We start from the raw sequence: 16996 nt of genomic DNA on the forward strand, positions 1-16996 counted from the left end.
GACCAGGACAAAGGAAATCTCTGGGATGAATAAGCTATACAGGAGAATAAATCCCAATACGAACAAGCTAAACCAGGGCCCCCACTAAGCACTCCCAGAACTGAATAAACCTATCATGTTATCCCATTCAATTATTAACAACCACCCTTTGAGGAAGGTATAAATATATTATTCCACTCACAGATAAGGAAACAAAGGCTTAGTCAAATAATTTGTGAAAGGTTACAACTAGTGACAGAGCTGGGATTTGAATCCATTTTGCATTCTAAAATCTATGCCATTTTCATTCTGTCACGATATTTACCAGGAAGAAGGGATGACACTAGAGGAAACAGAAAATCCAAGGCAACAAAAGCATGTTTGCTGTGTATGTCTCAAAAAATACAGAAGTAAACATTATTCAGAGACTACTCATACCAGTCACAACTAGAGACCTTTTTGTGTGTGTGTGTTTTGAGAGCCAGGTCAAAATAAAGAAGGTGCTCATTTCCTTAATCTATTCAATTCTTGAGTTCTACACAACACAATCTGGAGAACAAGAAATATCTCGGATCTCACACAGTCCTAATAAATCCCACAATTAGTATTCGAACTTCTTAACTGCCAGGAGTACAAACTCTAGAAACCAATACCTGTCATATATCTTAAATCAAGACAACTCTTAAGCATTCACATGATATATAATAAAAGTGCTTTAAACCAACCTTCATTCATGCTTTCCTCCCTGTCACCATGAGATCGAAACTTCTCTATACTCTGGCATCCCAGAAGTTTGGTATTACCAGTCTGTCCCCTCAAAGGAAACATGCCACCTGTGAGGTCCAGTGTGTATCTTTCTTCACAGTACTCCAACCCCTGAAATATAAAATGTACACCAATCTGTATCTTAATAGGGTTCTAAGAAAAAGTTATTCTAAAATTAAATGTTCAAGAATTTCCACACAATATAAAGAAAACAAAAAAGTTAAGACTGAAGAGAACAAATTATTGAAGAAGGCTCTAAAATTTGCACATGAGATAAAACACAAATAAAAAGGCTAATTTTGTTTCTCAAAAATAATTACCAATAAATCTTCTAAAGTTGTCAAACACAGGAACCTTCATGCATTACTGTTTGGCATATACACTGGACCTAAGCAATGAAATTACAAATACATACATTCTCTAAACCAGCAAACCTACTTCTACGTTTTTACTGAAGTTCTTACTCTAGTTCTTAAATTTTTATTCATTGATCCCTGCAAGAATTTGACAAAAGCTATGAAATTTTCTCTAGAAGAATGCATAATTCTCCCTTGTTCGCCACGAAGAACTAGTTCCAGGACCTTCTTCCAATATCAAAATCTGTGGATGCTCAAGTCTCTTACACAAAATGGTGTAATACTTGCATATAACCTACACACATCCTACTATATACTTTGAATCATTTCTAGGTCACTTATTAATACCTAATACAATGTGAATGCCATATAAATAGTTGCTGTGGCACAGCAAAGTCAAGTTTTGTGTTCTGGAACCTTCTGGAATTCCTCCCCCACCTCCGTATTTCTGATCCAAGATTGACTGAATCCACAGATGTGGAACTGGAGAGTTGGAAGAGGGGGGTTCGGGGACAACATGGACACCGTGATCATAAAAATACCACACAAAATTGAAGGGCTTCAGGAACTCCCTAAAACCCAACCACACACCCTCAAATACGAGGTTGAAACGCCTGTTCTAAAGAAAGTATTGTGACAGCTAACCAGATATGGTTATTTGGTTATTAGCAGCACTTCACTACTTCCTCAAGAATTCAGCCAGAAACAGTCATTTAAAATGCTGGATGCAATATCCTCTCTTACCACTGTAGGCGTCCGGACTATAAGGCCTACCCGTGGCTCGCTGCTTGTTGTGTGAGAGCAATGAAGCGGGGTTCTTTCTCCTGGCTACCAACTAGGCTGTAAGCTTGAGTCTAATCTCCTCATTCTGGAGAAAAATTACACCTGAAGATTTTAAGCTTGCCACCTTGGTAAAATACCAGTGTCCTGGTCCCTAAATCTAATACTTTTTACATTATGAATACAGTATTAACTTGAAAAGAAGAAAACATTGTAATATCTCAGTATCTTAAAACAAAGACTTAAAATAGGCAAATAAACAAAACTGATACTATCAACCCATATCACCACTTACCTCATATAAGATTTGTCCTGATGCCAAACACTTCCTGTCACCAAAGGCCAGCTGAAGCAGATGTAAACTCAAAACATCCCCTTCACTGAAAGAAACAGAAATTAGCTGAGAAATACTAAATACCATATTAATGCATTAAGAACCTCTTATTGCTCAAATAAGTTTAATTTGCATAAAATACTGAGTGCATGTGACAAAACCGAGGTTACTATAAAGAATTTAGTTTTACTTGGTTGTTTTCACAAAATGTAGTCCTTTGAAATAATAGCTGATTTAATTTTTATTGATTCTAATTAACTTAAGCTTATGTTGCTTGCGTACTGTAGGTGACACCTTACATGACTGAGACTATAACTCTACTCAAAATTCATTCTTTCTCCCTTTCTTCAATAGGTGTGTTTTAGTTAGACAGTATTGGAAGAAAAAATAAATGGGATACAAAAATTGTTGAGATAAATGTCCTTTCTTATTCACCATATGGAGTCTTCATAAGGCACATTATTCAAGCTGCTGCCAGCCCACATCACACTTGGATGGAAATATGGACCTAATGAGGACTATTCCAATAGCTGTCTCTATATTTTTATTTCAATTTTCCTCCAGGATTGACAGAAGTGACAAATCAATTAATTCTTCTTTCACTGATGTACTAAAGCTTAAGACAAAACCTCAAAGTGACGGAAGCTAACACAAAAACCTAAGTTGACCACAATTCAGGTATCTAAAATTTAAAGTAGAACAGCCTTGGGAAGAGAACATATTGATAACACCAAACAAAGCACTAAACATCAATGAAAAATAAGAGAAAATCAATACTTACACTGTTCCAGCACTGGAAATGAATGAGCTTAACCAGCTGAAAATTAAACTGAAAGGAAAGATTTCTCAAAAGCTACACTGAGATAAAATTAAAGCTTATGAGAGAGAAGGAAAAACTAACCAAATTAACCTTAGGAATATACTGCAAACAACAAGTACAACAGAAGAACTAGAGAACAAAGTAGGGATAGATAAAAATGAGAGGCATATACAATAAAGAAAAAAAATGAGATTATAAAAGAGGAAAAGATGTTCTTATGAGAGAACACAGAAAGCCGTAACAACTGTCTGAGGAATGAGAAGCTGCCTACTCATGTGTTATCAGCTTACTCTCTGAAATATATATTACATCCAAACAAGTCAAGCAAGCGCAATTTCTTCTTACTGATACCTCAGACTTACTCAAACATATAGGAACAATTATTTACCTTTTAAAGTCATTTCAACTGCCACTTACTAATTCACTGAATTATGTGGCTCTCATTAAAAAGAGGCAAGATAGCATAAAGCTTTGCAAAAGAAATTAACTGCCATGCCACTCTTGACAAATATTATGAAAAACCACATATGTCACATTTACCTATCTTGTGTAGACTGAGCAGCCCAGAGATAACAGCAATTGCGAGGATCATTTTCAGGTTCTTGAAAAGTGACAGCATATACAGGAACTCTTCCACCTTCCAACTGTGTGTAGTATCTATAACAGGCACAAAAATCAGTACACTTCATACTTCTAAGTTACAATGTCATGAAAAAGGAAGAAGATGCCTCATGTGTAAGAATTTGGGTTAGAACAACTACTGCTCTTACAATCATCTTATCCTCAAAAACACACAGGGTACAAGACATCAAGAAAATGAGCATGGCATCCCATTTCCCAGGTAGAACTGGGAAGGGTCAGACTCACTAAAGCACGAACTATTCCTCCTAGTCATATAAATGTATGCCACTACATCCTGTTCCCCAATAACAGGTACTTTAAAAAGAGATGAAATACCACCACAACACTCCACCTTAGCGGCTTCAGTTTCCCATTACTACAACAGAATGAGTTAGAATCTGAAGAGTTCTCACAAATCCCTCGAAAAAGCATAATTAGTGAAGAGAAGACTGAGCTCAAGAAAATCCTCTAGAAGACAGGTTCTCCAGGCATTCCTCTGTGAACAATTCAAAGACAAGAGCTGATAAAAGGGTATAAACAAAGACAGTGAAGATGGAATTCCCATAGGGAGCTACTAGGCAACAGCATGTCACTTCACCACTGGCACTGTACAGAAAAACTGAGTGTGAGGAAGTGCAAGGACAGTCAATGTTTACTTTAAAAAAAAAAATAGACCTGGTATATATACATTGTTATTTTCCATCTCTCTCTCTCTCCTTCACTTTAAACTTGGCAAACATTTATAATCAACCAAACACTGCCAAGTAGGCACCAATTTGTTGGTGAGAAAAACTGAGCAGAAAGTTTGGAAAGGTGACTATTTTGTTGACTCATTTGAAAGACAAGTTACTCAAGAAAATATTCCGATATTACTTGGAAGAAAAAAGAAGAAATATTAAATTGACAACTTAAAGGACAAATAGGTATCTATTTAATTCAAGAGATATGATTTAAAACCTATAGTGCCTTACCTCCCTCAATAAATGGAGTTAATTCAATAATTCAATAAATAAAGGTAAAGTAATAAAATGGATTCCTCAGCAATTTTAATAAAGGCTTAATTAAAAAGTATCAAAACAATTATATTTGGGGAAAGTTTCTGACAGCATAAAAATTTTAAATACAGTATTTTGCCATTTTCTTGAAAAGTCTGTTTTTTTTCTGTCAACTGAAAACTACTACTATTATTATGGTTATGCAGAAAAGTACTTCTGAAAGAATTCATACCAGGTATCTTAGTAGAGTCATAGTTTACTAGCAAACTGAACTCCACAATGACTAAAATGCCAGATTTTGAGGGATTTTTTTTTTTTTTTCCCGCTGTGCCGTGCGGCTTGCAGGATCTTGGTTCCCTGACCAGGGATTGAATCCGTACTACAGCAGTTAAAGTGTAGAGTCCAAACCACTGGACTAGTAGAAAATTCATCAAAATTCCTTTTAAATACATTGACTCAACTTAAATTGATATGCTAAGTCACTCCTTTTTATACTAAGTCATTATTTCATGCAATGGAAACTTATGCAGCCATTCAATCCTTAGTCTACCCTATCTTTTCCTGTTTATGCCAATCTTTAAATATTAGTAATTGAGTATATTCAGAAAAAAATTACTAATAAATCAAATAACTAAAAAGTTGTCCTTACTCTCTTTTCATGCTTTTCATGTTCCAAAGTGCTAGATAGCCATCAGAAAAACCTACAGCAAGCTGATTTGTCCGGTTTATGTAACTAAGGGCTGAAACGGCTGTTCCTGATGGGCTGACTAACTGAAAACACAGATGGCGTCCTTCTCGCATCACATTTTCTCTGATGTGCGGCACTTCAGCTGGGATACCAGTTACAACTTCAAGGTCTAAAAAACAAATAGGACAAGTAAGATTAACAAACTATAAACAGCATAAAACCAAGTATGTCACCCATTATTCAATCAGCAGCTGAAAACTACTAGGGTCAATTAAAATAAGATTAGTGATAACAAAGCATACTGACTATATGAACTAGCCACCTTTATTTTAAATGTTATAATTTTCAAAACACATTTAATTGTGTAATATCTTTAAAATCTCACAGTACATATCAAATGTTACCCATTTTAACAGAACTAATTTTCTTGGGGTTTCCCTGGTGGCTCAACGGTAAAGAATCCGCGTTCCAATGCAGGAGAGAGAAACGGGTTCAATCCCTGATCTGGGAAGATTCCCTCACGCTGTGGGGTAACTAACCAAGCCCATGCGCCACAACTACTGAGCCTGCGCTCTAGAGCCTGGGTACCACAGTTGCTGAAGCCTGAGAGCCCTGGAGTCAGTCCGTGCTCAGCAGAAGAGAAGCCAATGCTGAGAAGCCTGTGCATCGCAACTAGAGAGCAGCCCCTGCTCACTGCAACTAGAGAAAGCCTGTGCCCAGCAACAAAGACCCAGCACAGCCAGAAACAAATGAGTAAAGAAGAATAAACTTCCTTAACATCATAAACAAAGCTGACGGTTTCTTTACTCAAATTCAGGAGTAACAACCTAAATATTCCCCTCAGAGAATGGCTGGTTCCAAGTCAGAAACAGAAAGTATGTAAGATGAGCCTGGTATATCTTGTGCCAGAAATCTAGGAAGCTATCAAACTCTAAGGTGATGTGTCAGATTCCATGAAGGTGACTTCATTAGCAAAAACAGGACACTTTTAAGAACAACAATAAAAAATAATGAAAATAAACGAATAAAGCATAGTAAGTATTATGTAAAACCCCATGAGTTTCTACCTTCTTTACTTTTAAGAGACCTTACTGAACCACTGAAAGTAGCTGAGTACCAGCTTCTTACTCGGAAAATCAGTACTTAAATAAACAGCAGAATATGCATTTATTCTGCCTTTTCTGTACAAATTGTATTTCAAGATAAACAAATATGCCTAATTAATAAAAAAAATTCTTCTTTTAGATTATCAGAACTTTAAAATCATTTTTGCAGCCCTATTAAAATAAGAGATCTAGGCAACAGTGTCAATGGAGAAACAACTAATTTCAAGTATGATTTTTCAACCTTGGCCCTATTAACATTTTGGGTCAGATAATTCTCTGTTGTGCTTTATAGAATTACTCAGCCATTAAAAAGAATTCATTTGAATCAGTTCTAATGAGATGGATGAAACTGGAGCCCATTATACAGAGTGAAGTAAGCCAGAAAGATAAAGACCATTACAGTATACTAACACATATATATGGAATTTAGAAAGATGGTAAGGATGTTAACAGCATCTTTGGCCTCTGTCTACTAGACGCCATTAGCACCTACTCTCTCCAGTATTAACAGCCAAAACTATCTTTAGATATGACCAAAAATCTAGAGGGCAAAAAAATCACCCCCAGTTGAGAACCACTGGTACAAAGGTGGATGGATCATGCTGTCATCACCTAAACCCACTGATCACTAAATATAAAACAAGACACAACGTGCCTCCTGATGTGAAACATTATGAAATAGCCAGCACTTCTGAAACATACCTGTCAAATGTTAAATCTGAATCTAATCTGAGCTAACTTACATTTACAGAAAATATAAAATGTAAATGACACCATGTGAAGATACATAGATCATTCCAAAATAATATCTTTAGCAACACAGTGGAACTAAAAATAAATAAATAAGGAGAGGATAGAGGGAGGATTGTTCTACATTTAAACAGACATGAGATGCAAACTGTCAAATGTAATGTGTTTGGATCCTGGTTCAAACAATTCAAATACAAAAAGATGCTTTAGAGAAAATCATAGCAATTTCATTATGGACTAGTAATTAACACTATACCAAGTAATCATTAATGCTTTCAACAGTGGTAAATGGCATCATGATTAGTAGTAAAATAATCATTATTTGCTTTAAATTAATAGACTAAAAGAAAGAAGGGAGGAAAGGGAAATAGAACAGATGCACATATGGTAAATTTTGAATCTACCATATGAACTAACTTGAATTTAGGTAACAGGTTTGTGGGAATTCTTTTATTATTCTACTTGACAATGTCCCAAATGTTTACATTTAAAAAATTCAGGCTCATTTATTGCTCTAACTGTTGTGCAAGGGTATATTCCCTCAATGCTGTTAATGAAGAGGAAAAAATCCTATCACATTATAGTTGTATGAGTACCCCCCAATCCATTCTGCTTCTGATTTTTCTCCTCAGAAAATAGCAAGTGATTAAACTTTGCCAAAATAACTAATCCATTCAATGGAATACTGTAAAGTTATTCTAGAAAATAAAGCAGACTCTTTATGTAGTGATGTGTGTAAAGAATGTATAAGAAACACTATTAAGTTTGGAATGTATAAGAAACACTGTTAACAGTACTTATAGTATGATAAATGTTAGGAACTTCATTTTCTATGTTGTGTGTGTTTCCGTGGTCTAAATAATTGTAATCATAAATTATTTATGTAAACAAAAATATACATTTTGCTTAAACCCCAAAACTCAACTTTTTGTATGCTATAAAATTCACCAGCTTCCTAATTCTCATAGTTGAGAAAAAATTCACTATAAAATTAAAATTATAAAATGTCACTATAAAATTAACTCTTGTATGGAAAGGAACTACTGACTACTGAAATAAAATGTGTTTTCAACTCTACTATTTCGATCTGATGAGTTTTAATTATGAATACCGATATTTTAATTAGCCTTACAACTGTAATGATATCATGCACCAAACACACTCTGGAGCAAAACTCCATTAAGACTATTTAATTCTTTCATCAATTTTTTACAAAGAGTAGCTAAATCATTTCTAATAGTCCACAAATTCATTTTTAGTTACTGCCATTCTTACTAATCGATTCTTTTCATTTATACTGTACCTAAAATTTTATTAAGACCAATCAGACCTCAATACATACACACCTCAAATCTCAAGGTGTAGTTTCCATCACTATGAGAACTTTTTTCCCTTAAGTGCATTTGGGGCCATTATTTCTACCAAATCAAACTCTTCTACATAATATTTTGCAGATCTAAATTTTGATCAGATAATCTGGTTCTTCAATTTCTTGTCAAACATAATTTTTACCAAATTTGTAGTTTTAATCAGTCTTATTACATACCAACAGTTCTTAATAGTCATACTCATTATTATATATTGGGACAAAATATTGATTATTTGTATCTGTTTGTTAGCTGATCCCAAAATAAAAAGATCTGCACTAATATTACAGGACTATTTTAAAAATCAAGAAGGTCCTCAAGGTTAAATAGTCCTTTCCTAAAACTTAATAGATAAAAGACATATTTTTAAAGTTTTTAGGTTAGCTCTTCTCCCTACATAAACCAATCAAGAGTAACATGAATCACAAAAACAAACTACTACTCAAGAGTAGATTTATAAATATACCCATAGTACTTAAAAAAAAAAAAAAAAAAAAAAGGGGCTTCCCTCTAGCTCAATCAGTTAAGAGTCTGCCTGCAATGCAGAAGATCCAGGTTCGATTCCTGGGTTGAAAAGATCCCCTGGAGTAGGAAATAGCAACCCACTCCAGTCTTCTTGCCTGGAGAATTCCAAGAACAGAGGAGCCTGGCGGGCTACAGTCCAGGGGGTTCCAAGAGTCAGACATGACTGAGCGACTAAGCACAATAGTACTAAAAGGGGAAACTGTCTCTCTATATTCTATAAAAAATTTTTATTTATTTATTCAGTTTTGGCTGTGCTGCATCTTCACTGCTGGGTGGGCTTTTTTCTAGTGGTGAGCACCGGCCATGCTCTGGTTGGATGTGCTGGCTTCTCAGCGTGGGCAGCTTCTCTTGCCTCGGAGCACAGGCTCCAGGCCCAGAAGGCTTCAGCAGCCGCGGCTCCCAGGCTCTAGAGTGCAGGCTCAGTAGCTGTGGCACGTGAGGTCTTGTGGGGTCAGAGAGAGAAGCCCAGTCTCTAGCACTGGCAGGCGGATCCTCTACCACTGAGTCACCGCCCTCTCTTTCCTTATTAATTAATTAAGCTCTAGTTCCACCTCAAGATGCTATTTTGTGCGGGAAGACTTTTAAATTACTGTTGTTTTCTATCAAATTACTTTATTTCTATCTTAGGCTTACCACAGGAACATAAATAGTATGCTAGATCCTACACAGTTGGATAATTTTATATTGTCTGATAAGGATCAAGATTTTTATACCTTTCAGCCCTTCTTTGTATTTACTTAATAATTTGAATGATGTTATTCAGTTGTATATCTGAGAACATGTCCCTCTCTCTTTCAAGAACTACTTTAGCTTATAAACACTTAATCAATAAAACATAGTAACTCATGCAAAAAAAATCCACAGCGCCCAAAACAATAAAACAATACAAGCAAACAATTTTTAAAAAGACACATAAATGAGTTTTTGACTCTTTTTTTTTATTATTATTATTAAAAAAAAAAACAAACAACCCAACGCATCACAATATTCAGGTGCTCAATTTTGGGTTTTAAGCCAAGAATGACTAATTAATTACCTGATGCCTCTACTTCATTCTGATTGCATGACAAGTCATCCAAACATAGATCAATAAGAAGGATCTGTCCAACATCAGTTACCACAGCTGCCACACCAAAAAGCCATCGCAGACTTGGGTGTAAATGCTGAGTGCTTGCACTGGCTCCTCCATGGTTAATTATAGGTTCAATAGCTGTTACCTAGAAAGCAGAATGTATTATTTGTTTTCCTCAAACAAAGTGAGAAAACACAATTAAATACACAAGAAACAAATTCTGAAGTTAAAGCAGGTTACTAGTTATACAGATATTAACATTTTCAACACAGAAGCACAAATCTGCATTTGATACTTGTGAATCTGAGTAACATTATGAAATCTTCAGATGTAAGAATTACAACATGCAGATGGAACAACAATTGATGTTTACCTAGAGTTTACCATATTCCAGACATTATGCTAATTAATGCATGATAACCCTTTGATACTGGACTATATAATAGTTACACCCGTTTAAAGATGAAACACTCTGAGGCTTAGAAAATTTAGCTGAGTTATTCAAGTCACACAGTCATTAAGCCATTAAAATTCAAACCTAGATGCTTCTTACTTTAAAACTCTAAACCAGCTACTGTAAAAGTATATACAGCCTCTTCTCCAAAGAAGACTAAAAAATAAACCATTCCATAAAAATTTACTGTTTACGTTTTTTTTTTTTAAGTCCTTTTTATGCCGTAAAACCTGAAGCGGTCTAACCTTCAAAAGCACTACATTATAATGGACTTCACACAAAGCTTTCACACTAATTGGATGGCTGAATTTAACAAGGACTGAAATTACTTAAAGAAAATCATACTGTTGTTACACTATGGAGTTCTATTTTCCCTTTTCATCTCATGAGTCAAATTTTCAATGTCTGTACCTAATAGTCTGTATTTTAGTTTACACTTAGCTTTCCTTCTGTTTCCTATTGATTCACAGAAATTAATTTGGTACGATACTTGATAATTAAGTATTTGGTGATTTCTACTATAATACTGATGAACATCCTAGAAAGAAAAGAGAAAATTTGCTATCAGTGGTTTACGTGTTAATGTAAGGTTAAAGTTTGTTTCAGGCTGTAACCTAATATTACAGACAAAACACTGGCTTTCTCAGTATTTCATTAGTACACAAAACATTCTTTAGTGTTTCTAATTCTGAAAGCTATAATTTCATGGATTATCTTCCTTTTCTAAATTATGATAATAATGTCTATAACACTGAAGTATGTTTTCTGTAATTACTTCAGTGAAGGATAAGTAATCAGCATTCCACATATAAATAATACATATGAAGCTATTGATAATGCTACCTTAAGTAATTTTAAAGGCAGTTAAAAGCAAATTTAAGAGGGGGTACTGTGCCCTTGTTTCAAAAAAAAAAAAAAAGTCAGTTGACTGAACTCCTTTTGAAGATATCTATCACTCCCCTCCCAATCTTTTCCTTCCCCTATATTTCATCTGGTATCAACCACTCATCCAATTAAAACTCAACAAGTTCTGTCCATGTCACTTCAGGAATATACCTTTGCAATCTGTTCCACAGTCTTCATTTCTTATGTCATTTCCTCAGTTCAGTTCATCTTCCTTATTTACCTGAACTACCCAACCAAAGGGCTTTTTACACTACAATTCTGCTTTAAATATTTCACCTACAGGCTTTAGAAGGAGGTCTCTAACTACACAACAGGCCATTCACAATCTCAATCCTCACCATTTCTGGCTCCCACTTCCTCCTTCTACTCTTCCCTGCCATTTTAAATAAGTCTAGTTTCCCAAATGTTCCAAATACTGTGACATTTTCCATGTTGGGTCTCTTAGCCTGAAATGTCCAATCTTTGTGAGTAGAAGTCATCCAGGTGTTCTTCATGCCCCGAGTGCTAAAATGTTATCAAAGTACTTATTTATGCTATAATCCTATAATCTGTCTTCTCCTACTAGACTACAAGCCTTTTCGGACAGCATGGACCAAGTTCAATTCATCTACTTATTTGTAAAATCTAGCACATAGCTTGATTTACAGTAAGCACTCAAAAAACTGCCAAATAATTCTGGCTTTAAAATCATTATCACTGGCAAGTACATTTAAGATATCAGGTTATAAATTATTTCAGACTTTACATTAGCCCACTGGGTCCGTTTCTTCACTATAAAAACTATCTTTTGTCATTAAGCTCCCTTTTAAGTTTAAAAATTCTGTTCTAAGACTATATATATTACATATATATATATATACATATGCATACAAACCTACATATACTTTTGTATGTATCTAAGTGCATACTTCTTTCACACAGGCATCTACTCTTTCATGATTTTTGACTGTATGTATTTGTGAGTGTATACATTTTCTCACCACGGAAAAAAAGGAGTAATAAATCTGAAGAAACAACTCGATTTCTATAACTACTACCAGATAAGATATCTGGCATATAGAAGGCATACATATGTTAGAATTAATAAATATGAATATAAAGAAACCCACTATTTAAATGTATTACTCAAATCATAAATGGTAATAAAGACATACTTCCCATATTACTCCAAGGCTGCAGTCTCAAATTAAAAGAGAAAAAATAAAAAAGGCAAGGAAAACATGTCATAGTAATGAATACAGTATTTTTATAAATTTTCAGTGTCCTCATAAAACTGGAAGTTAACAATAAGACTTAGATGATACCTGTCATATAAAAGATTAGAACACTACATGTCATTATTTTTACTTTGTAATTTTCTAACCAAAAGTAAGCTATAATTTAAATTTTACTTAAGTACAGCTGATTGACAATGGTGTGTCAATTTCTTCTGTACAGCAAAGTGACTGAGTTATACACATATATATTCCTTCTATATACTCTTTTCCATTACAGTTTGTCACGGAATAGAATATAGTTTCCTGTTCCACACAGCAGGACCTCGTTGTTTATCCACCCTGTAAATAATAGTTTGCCTGTGCTAATCCCGACCCCCCAACCCTTCCCTCCTCTGTTCTCCGCCCAGCCCCTCTGGCAACCACAGATCTGTTCTCTACATCTGTCAGTCTGTTTCTGTCTCACAGACACGTTGATTTGTATATTTTAGATTTCACATACAGCATTTATCTTTCTCTTTCTGACAATCTGCTTAGTATTATAATCTCAAGGTTCACCCATGTTGCTGCAAATGGTGTTATTTCATTCTTTTTGATGGCTGAGAAATATTCCACTATGTATGTATATATACATATATCTTCTTTATCCAATTAAAGTTTTACTTTAAATGTTATGTTGCTTTGATAGTATTTTTAACCTCTTTAAACATTTTAATGAAAAATAACAAACTTCCCAAAAGTAATCTAAAAATAAATGTATACAGTTCAATGAATTTTTACAAAGTGAACATACCCATGTAACCAGCAGGGCTTTAGTTTTGAAAACAGAATGCCATATATCTTAAGCAGTACCTACCCGTCCAGGAAGAACAATGGCTTTAACCACTCTTGATAAACCAAGGTCATAAAGACAGAGAACACTCCCTTCTGCTTCTTCCAATCCAATTAACAATCCAGTTCTCTTCTGCCAAGAGAATTCTTTCACAGCTAGGACTATAGGAGGCTGTTCATTTACTCCACTGAATCTATATGCAGATAACCGCTCTCCTGTTAGAGAATTCACTACCTCAAGTTGTGGACCACAGGCCAAGTAAGCAAGTCCATTTTTCCCTAAAAGAAAAAAGAAATTAAAAATTTTTATTTAAAAAAAAATTTTTTTTTCTTATTTTAATACTGTATGCAACAAAACTAAATAGCAGTAAGCTCTGTTACATATATAATCTATAACTCATTATCTTCAAATTGAAATCTAAGCATTTATAGAACAGAGTGGTCCTCAAAACAGTAAAATAAATTGAACTACTACTGCATTAAGAATAAAATAACCAGTAAAGGTACCGTGCTATATGCTTAAATACATTATCTCATTACTCCTTGTTACACTTCAATACAGAAATAAGACAACTAAACTTTCATACAACTGTATGAATGAATAAACTTGCCCAAAACCCATGGAGCTATGAATACCAGAGCCAAAAGTGGATTCCAAGTCTCCTTAACTCCCAAACTCATATTTTTACTACATTATACATTAAGAGTTAAATTACGTGTTACAGGAGTTAGAAATATATAACACATGATTCTGTTGCTGAAAAGTTCAAAATCTAGGAGACAAGACATAACTAGTATAATAGTAGGAGATACCAGAAGCCCTTTGAGGCCCCTGACTAGTCTTATCTGGATTTCATTCTGCATGCAAGGTAAAGTAACTGGATTTTGAGCAGGGCAGCGACAATCTGATTTATGGTTTTAAATGCCGGTCCAGCTGCTAAGCAGCAAATGGACAAAAGGCTGGGGCCAGAGCGGCAGTAGGGAGATGATAGCCTGTGCTTGGTTGGCGGCCATGAACAAACAAGAGTGAACTGGCTAGAGACTCATCTCAGAGGCAAAACTAAGAGGATTTGCTTGCTGATGAATAATATATAGGAAGTGAGTAACACAGAAGAATCAAGAACTAGCCCCTGCAATTTCTCCTTCAACAGTTAGATGCACAATGTAACTTTTACTACTGAATTGAGGCCTGACGTGCTAAAGTCGATGGGGTCGCAAGGAGTCTGACACGACTGAGTCACTGAAATGAACTGAACCACGTATCTAAACAAGTAGCTGTATATACTAGACTACAGCTGATAGAAGAGTTTTGAAAAATAGCATGGCACAGTGGGACCCAGAAAACATGGGTTCAAAGCTCATTTTTACAACTTGCTTTCTGTGTACTGGGACCAAATTCTTAACCTATCTGATTTTCAGTTATAAAGAAAAGTGCCTAATTAGAAAAACCTAGTAGTCTCTCAATTAAAAGTTGTTATGGTGCCTAGTATGTAACAGAAGTAGTCTTATTACCTTTAATAGTCAAGAGAAAGTGAAAGTGAAGTCGCTCAGTCATGTCTGACTCTTTGTGACCCCATGGACTGTAGCCTACCAGGTTCCTCTGTCCATAGGATTTTCCAGGCAAGAATACTGGAGTGGGTTGCCATTTCCTTCTCCAGGAGATCTTCCTGACCCAGGGATTGAACCCAGATCTCCCGCATTGTAGGCAGACGCTTTGCCATCTGAGCCACCAGGGAACAGAAGTAGTATTATTACCTTTAATAGTCAAGAGAACAGCTCCATAAATAGGTAAATTACTAATCTATATGTCTATATTGTCTTTCTGCTAGGAAGAGTGGCTATCAAATTCATTTTTAGAGAAATCTTCTGCAATATATTTCACTAGACTGAAATCCCTAATTTAATGGTTTCTTTGGTATAATTTTCTGCTATGTTACATAGTTTAAAACATGATCATTATTAAGGTATTGTTCAGATTAATGGAATTGAGCAATAAGACTTTCTGAATATATTTTATCACCTAGGGCACTACAGACCTCCAGGCGACTCAGTGGTAAAGAACCCACCTATCAGTGCAGGAGATGCAGGTTCATCTCTGGGTGGGAAAATACCCTGGGGGAGGGCATGGAAAATCCATGGACAGAGGAGCGTGATGGGCTACAGTCCACGGGGTCGCAAAGAGTGACTGAGCATGCACACACAGGGCACCACAGTCAGGTTTTTCTACCCACAGGATTACTCGGGTACTAATCTAAACTCATCAACTCTGCCTAATTACAAAGAAAAACCAGCCATGTATTATTTCTACTTTTTAAATGCAGATACTCAATATGAAAAGGTATAAAATATACGGTATTGTAATAAAGAAAAATGAACTATAATATCCCAGGATATTCAATGAAAATGTGCTCAAGGAAGTAGAAATTATTACATATGCAGTTGTAGATGTAATATACTTACATATAAGACCCCTCTAAGTGGGTTCTGCTTTTTTTTCTTCCACATTAAAGGAATCACAGTATATGTTTATTACTATTAATCTTACAAATCAAATAAGTAAATTTTCAGCAACATTATTTTACCTGCAGCAAACTTTCCATGAAGCACAGATTCTAATGTTATTTCGTCTTCTCCAAGGGCTTGGATAGTCACTTCTGGGAACTGCAGAAGACCACTAGTCACCTGCGCCGTTAGGTCTCGCATACTTCCACTGCAAATAATTTTTAAAGTAAGATTATTATGATATATTTGTACCATAGACATTTCATTATCTCTAGCCAGAAGGAGAAAAGAAAAAGATAACCATACAAAAGTAAATAAACTGAAACTAAAATCTGATTATGAAATACATATTATGTGCCTCTAGGTCTGGGATATTCTCTAAGAAAGTATTTCCCAAACAGCCTGAGGAGAGTAAAGATTCATTAAACCAGATGTCCTAAGGATACACATGAATCCTACACAGATTCTTTGAAGGCTGGGTTCAATGCAATTAATCGCATTGCTACATTCACTCTCAAAAAGCACTTCACACACAAAACAGGAAAAAAATCATACTGTTTTAGAGCAGTTACCACCACAGTAAAAGAGGAGAAAGTCCAGGAAAAATGCCAAACTCACCTCAGGAACTGAGTGTGGTATATGTCTTTAATTGGATAAAAAAAAAAATTCTTTCCTTTCCAGTATATAGAAGACTAGAAAGTCCTAAATGACTTTCCCACTGTAAACAAGAAAAAATGACGGCTGAACTCTAAAAGTATCTTTCTGAATGATTACTGGCAAATCCAAATGTAGAAACAGTATGAATTTTGCAAGATATAAAAGCTGGCTTGGATCTTGAAGATTAGCTACTAAATACAGTCCTGATGACCCTAATCTTGTTTTGAGCATCCTGAGGTCCAAAGAAAAAAAACCTTAGGGCTAACAAAGCCAA

General features: G+C 35.2%; 1 protein-coding gene across 9 annotated transcripts in view; it reads right to left on the reverse strand.

Annotated features, from left to right (window-relative positions):
• The window catches only part of AHCTF1 (AT-hook containing transcription factor 1), an 86091-nt gene that overhangs the window by 54685 nt on the left and 14410 nt on the right, over positions 1-16996 (reverse strand). For 5 of the 9 annotated variants that reach the window (XM_070474413.1, XM_070474412.1, XM_070474414.1 and 2 more), the window contains exons 2-9: positions 16146-16273; positions 13589-13842; positions 10123-10303; positions 5300-5507; positions 3575-3691; positions 2996-3043; positions 2176-2260; positions 705-855 (exon numbers count right to left, since the gene is read on the reverse strand). In XM_070474413.1, coding sequence (XP_070330514.1) covers positions 705-855; positions 2176-2260; positions 2996-3043; positions 3575-3691; positions 5300-5507; positions 10123-10303; positions 13589-13842; positions 16146-16266 — 1165 coding nt within the window. In that variant the 5' untranslated portion in view covers positions 16267-16273. Of the gene's footprint in view, positions 1-704; positions 856-2175; positions 2261-2995; positions 3044-3574; positions 3692-5299; positions 5508-10122; positions 10304-13588; positions 13843-16145; positions 16274-16683; positions 16707-16996 lie in introns of those variants that run through there. The other 4 variants (XM_070474417.1, XM_070474411.1, XM_070474415.1 and 1 more) reach the window with 3 other exon arrangements.

This window comes from Odocoileus virginianus, chromosome 11 (assembly GCF_023699985.2).
Source record: "Odocoileus virginianus isolate 20LAN1187 ecotype Illinois chromosome 11, Ovbor_1.2, whole genome shotgun sequence".
Taxonomy (NCBI): Eukaryota; Metazoa; Chordata; class Mammalia; order Artiodactyla; family Cervidae; genus Odocoileus; species Odocoileus virginianus.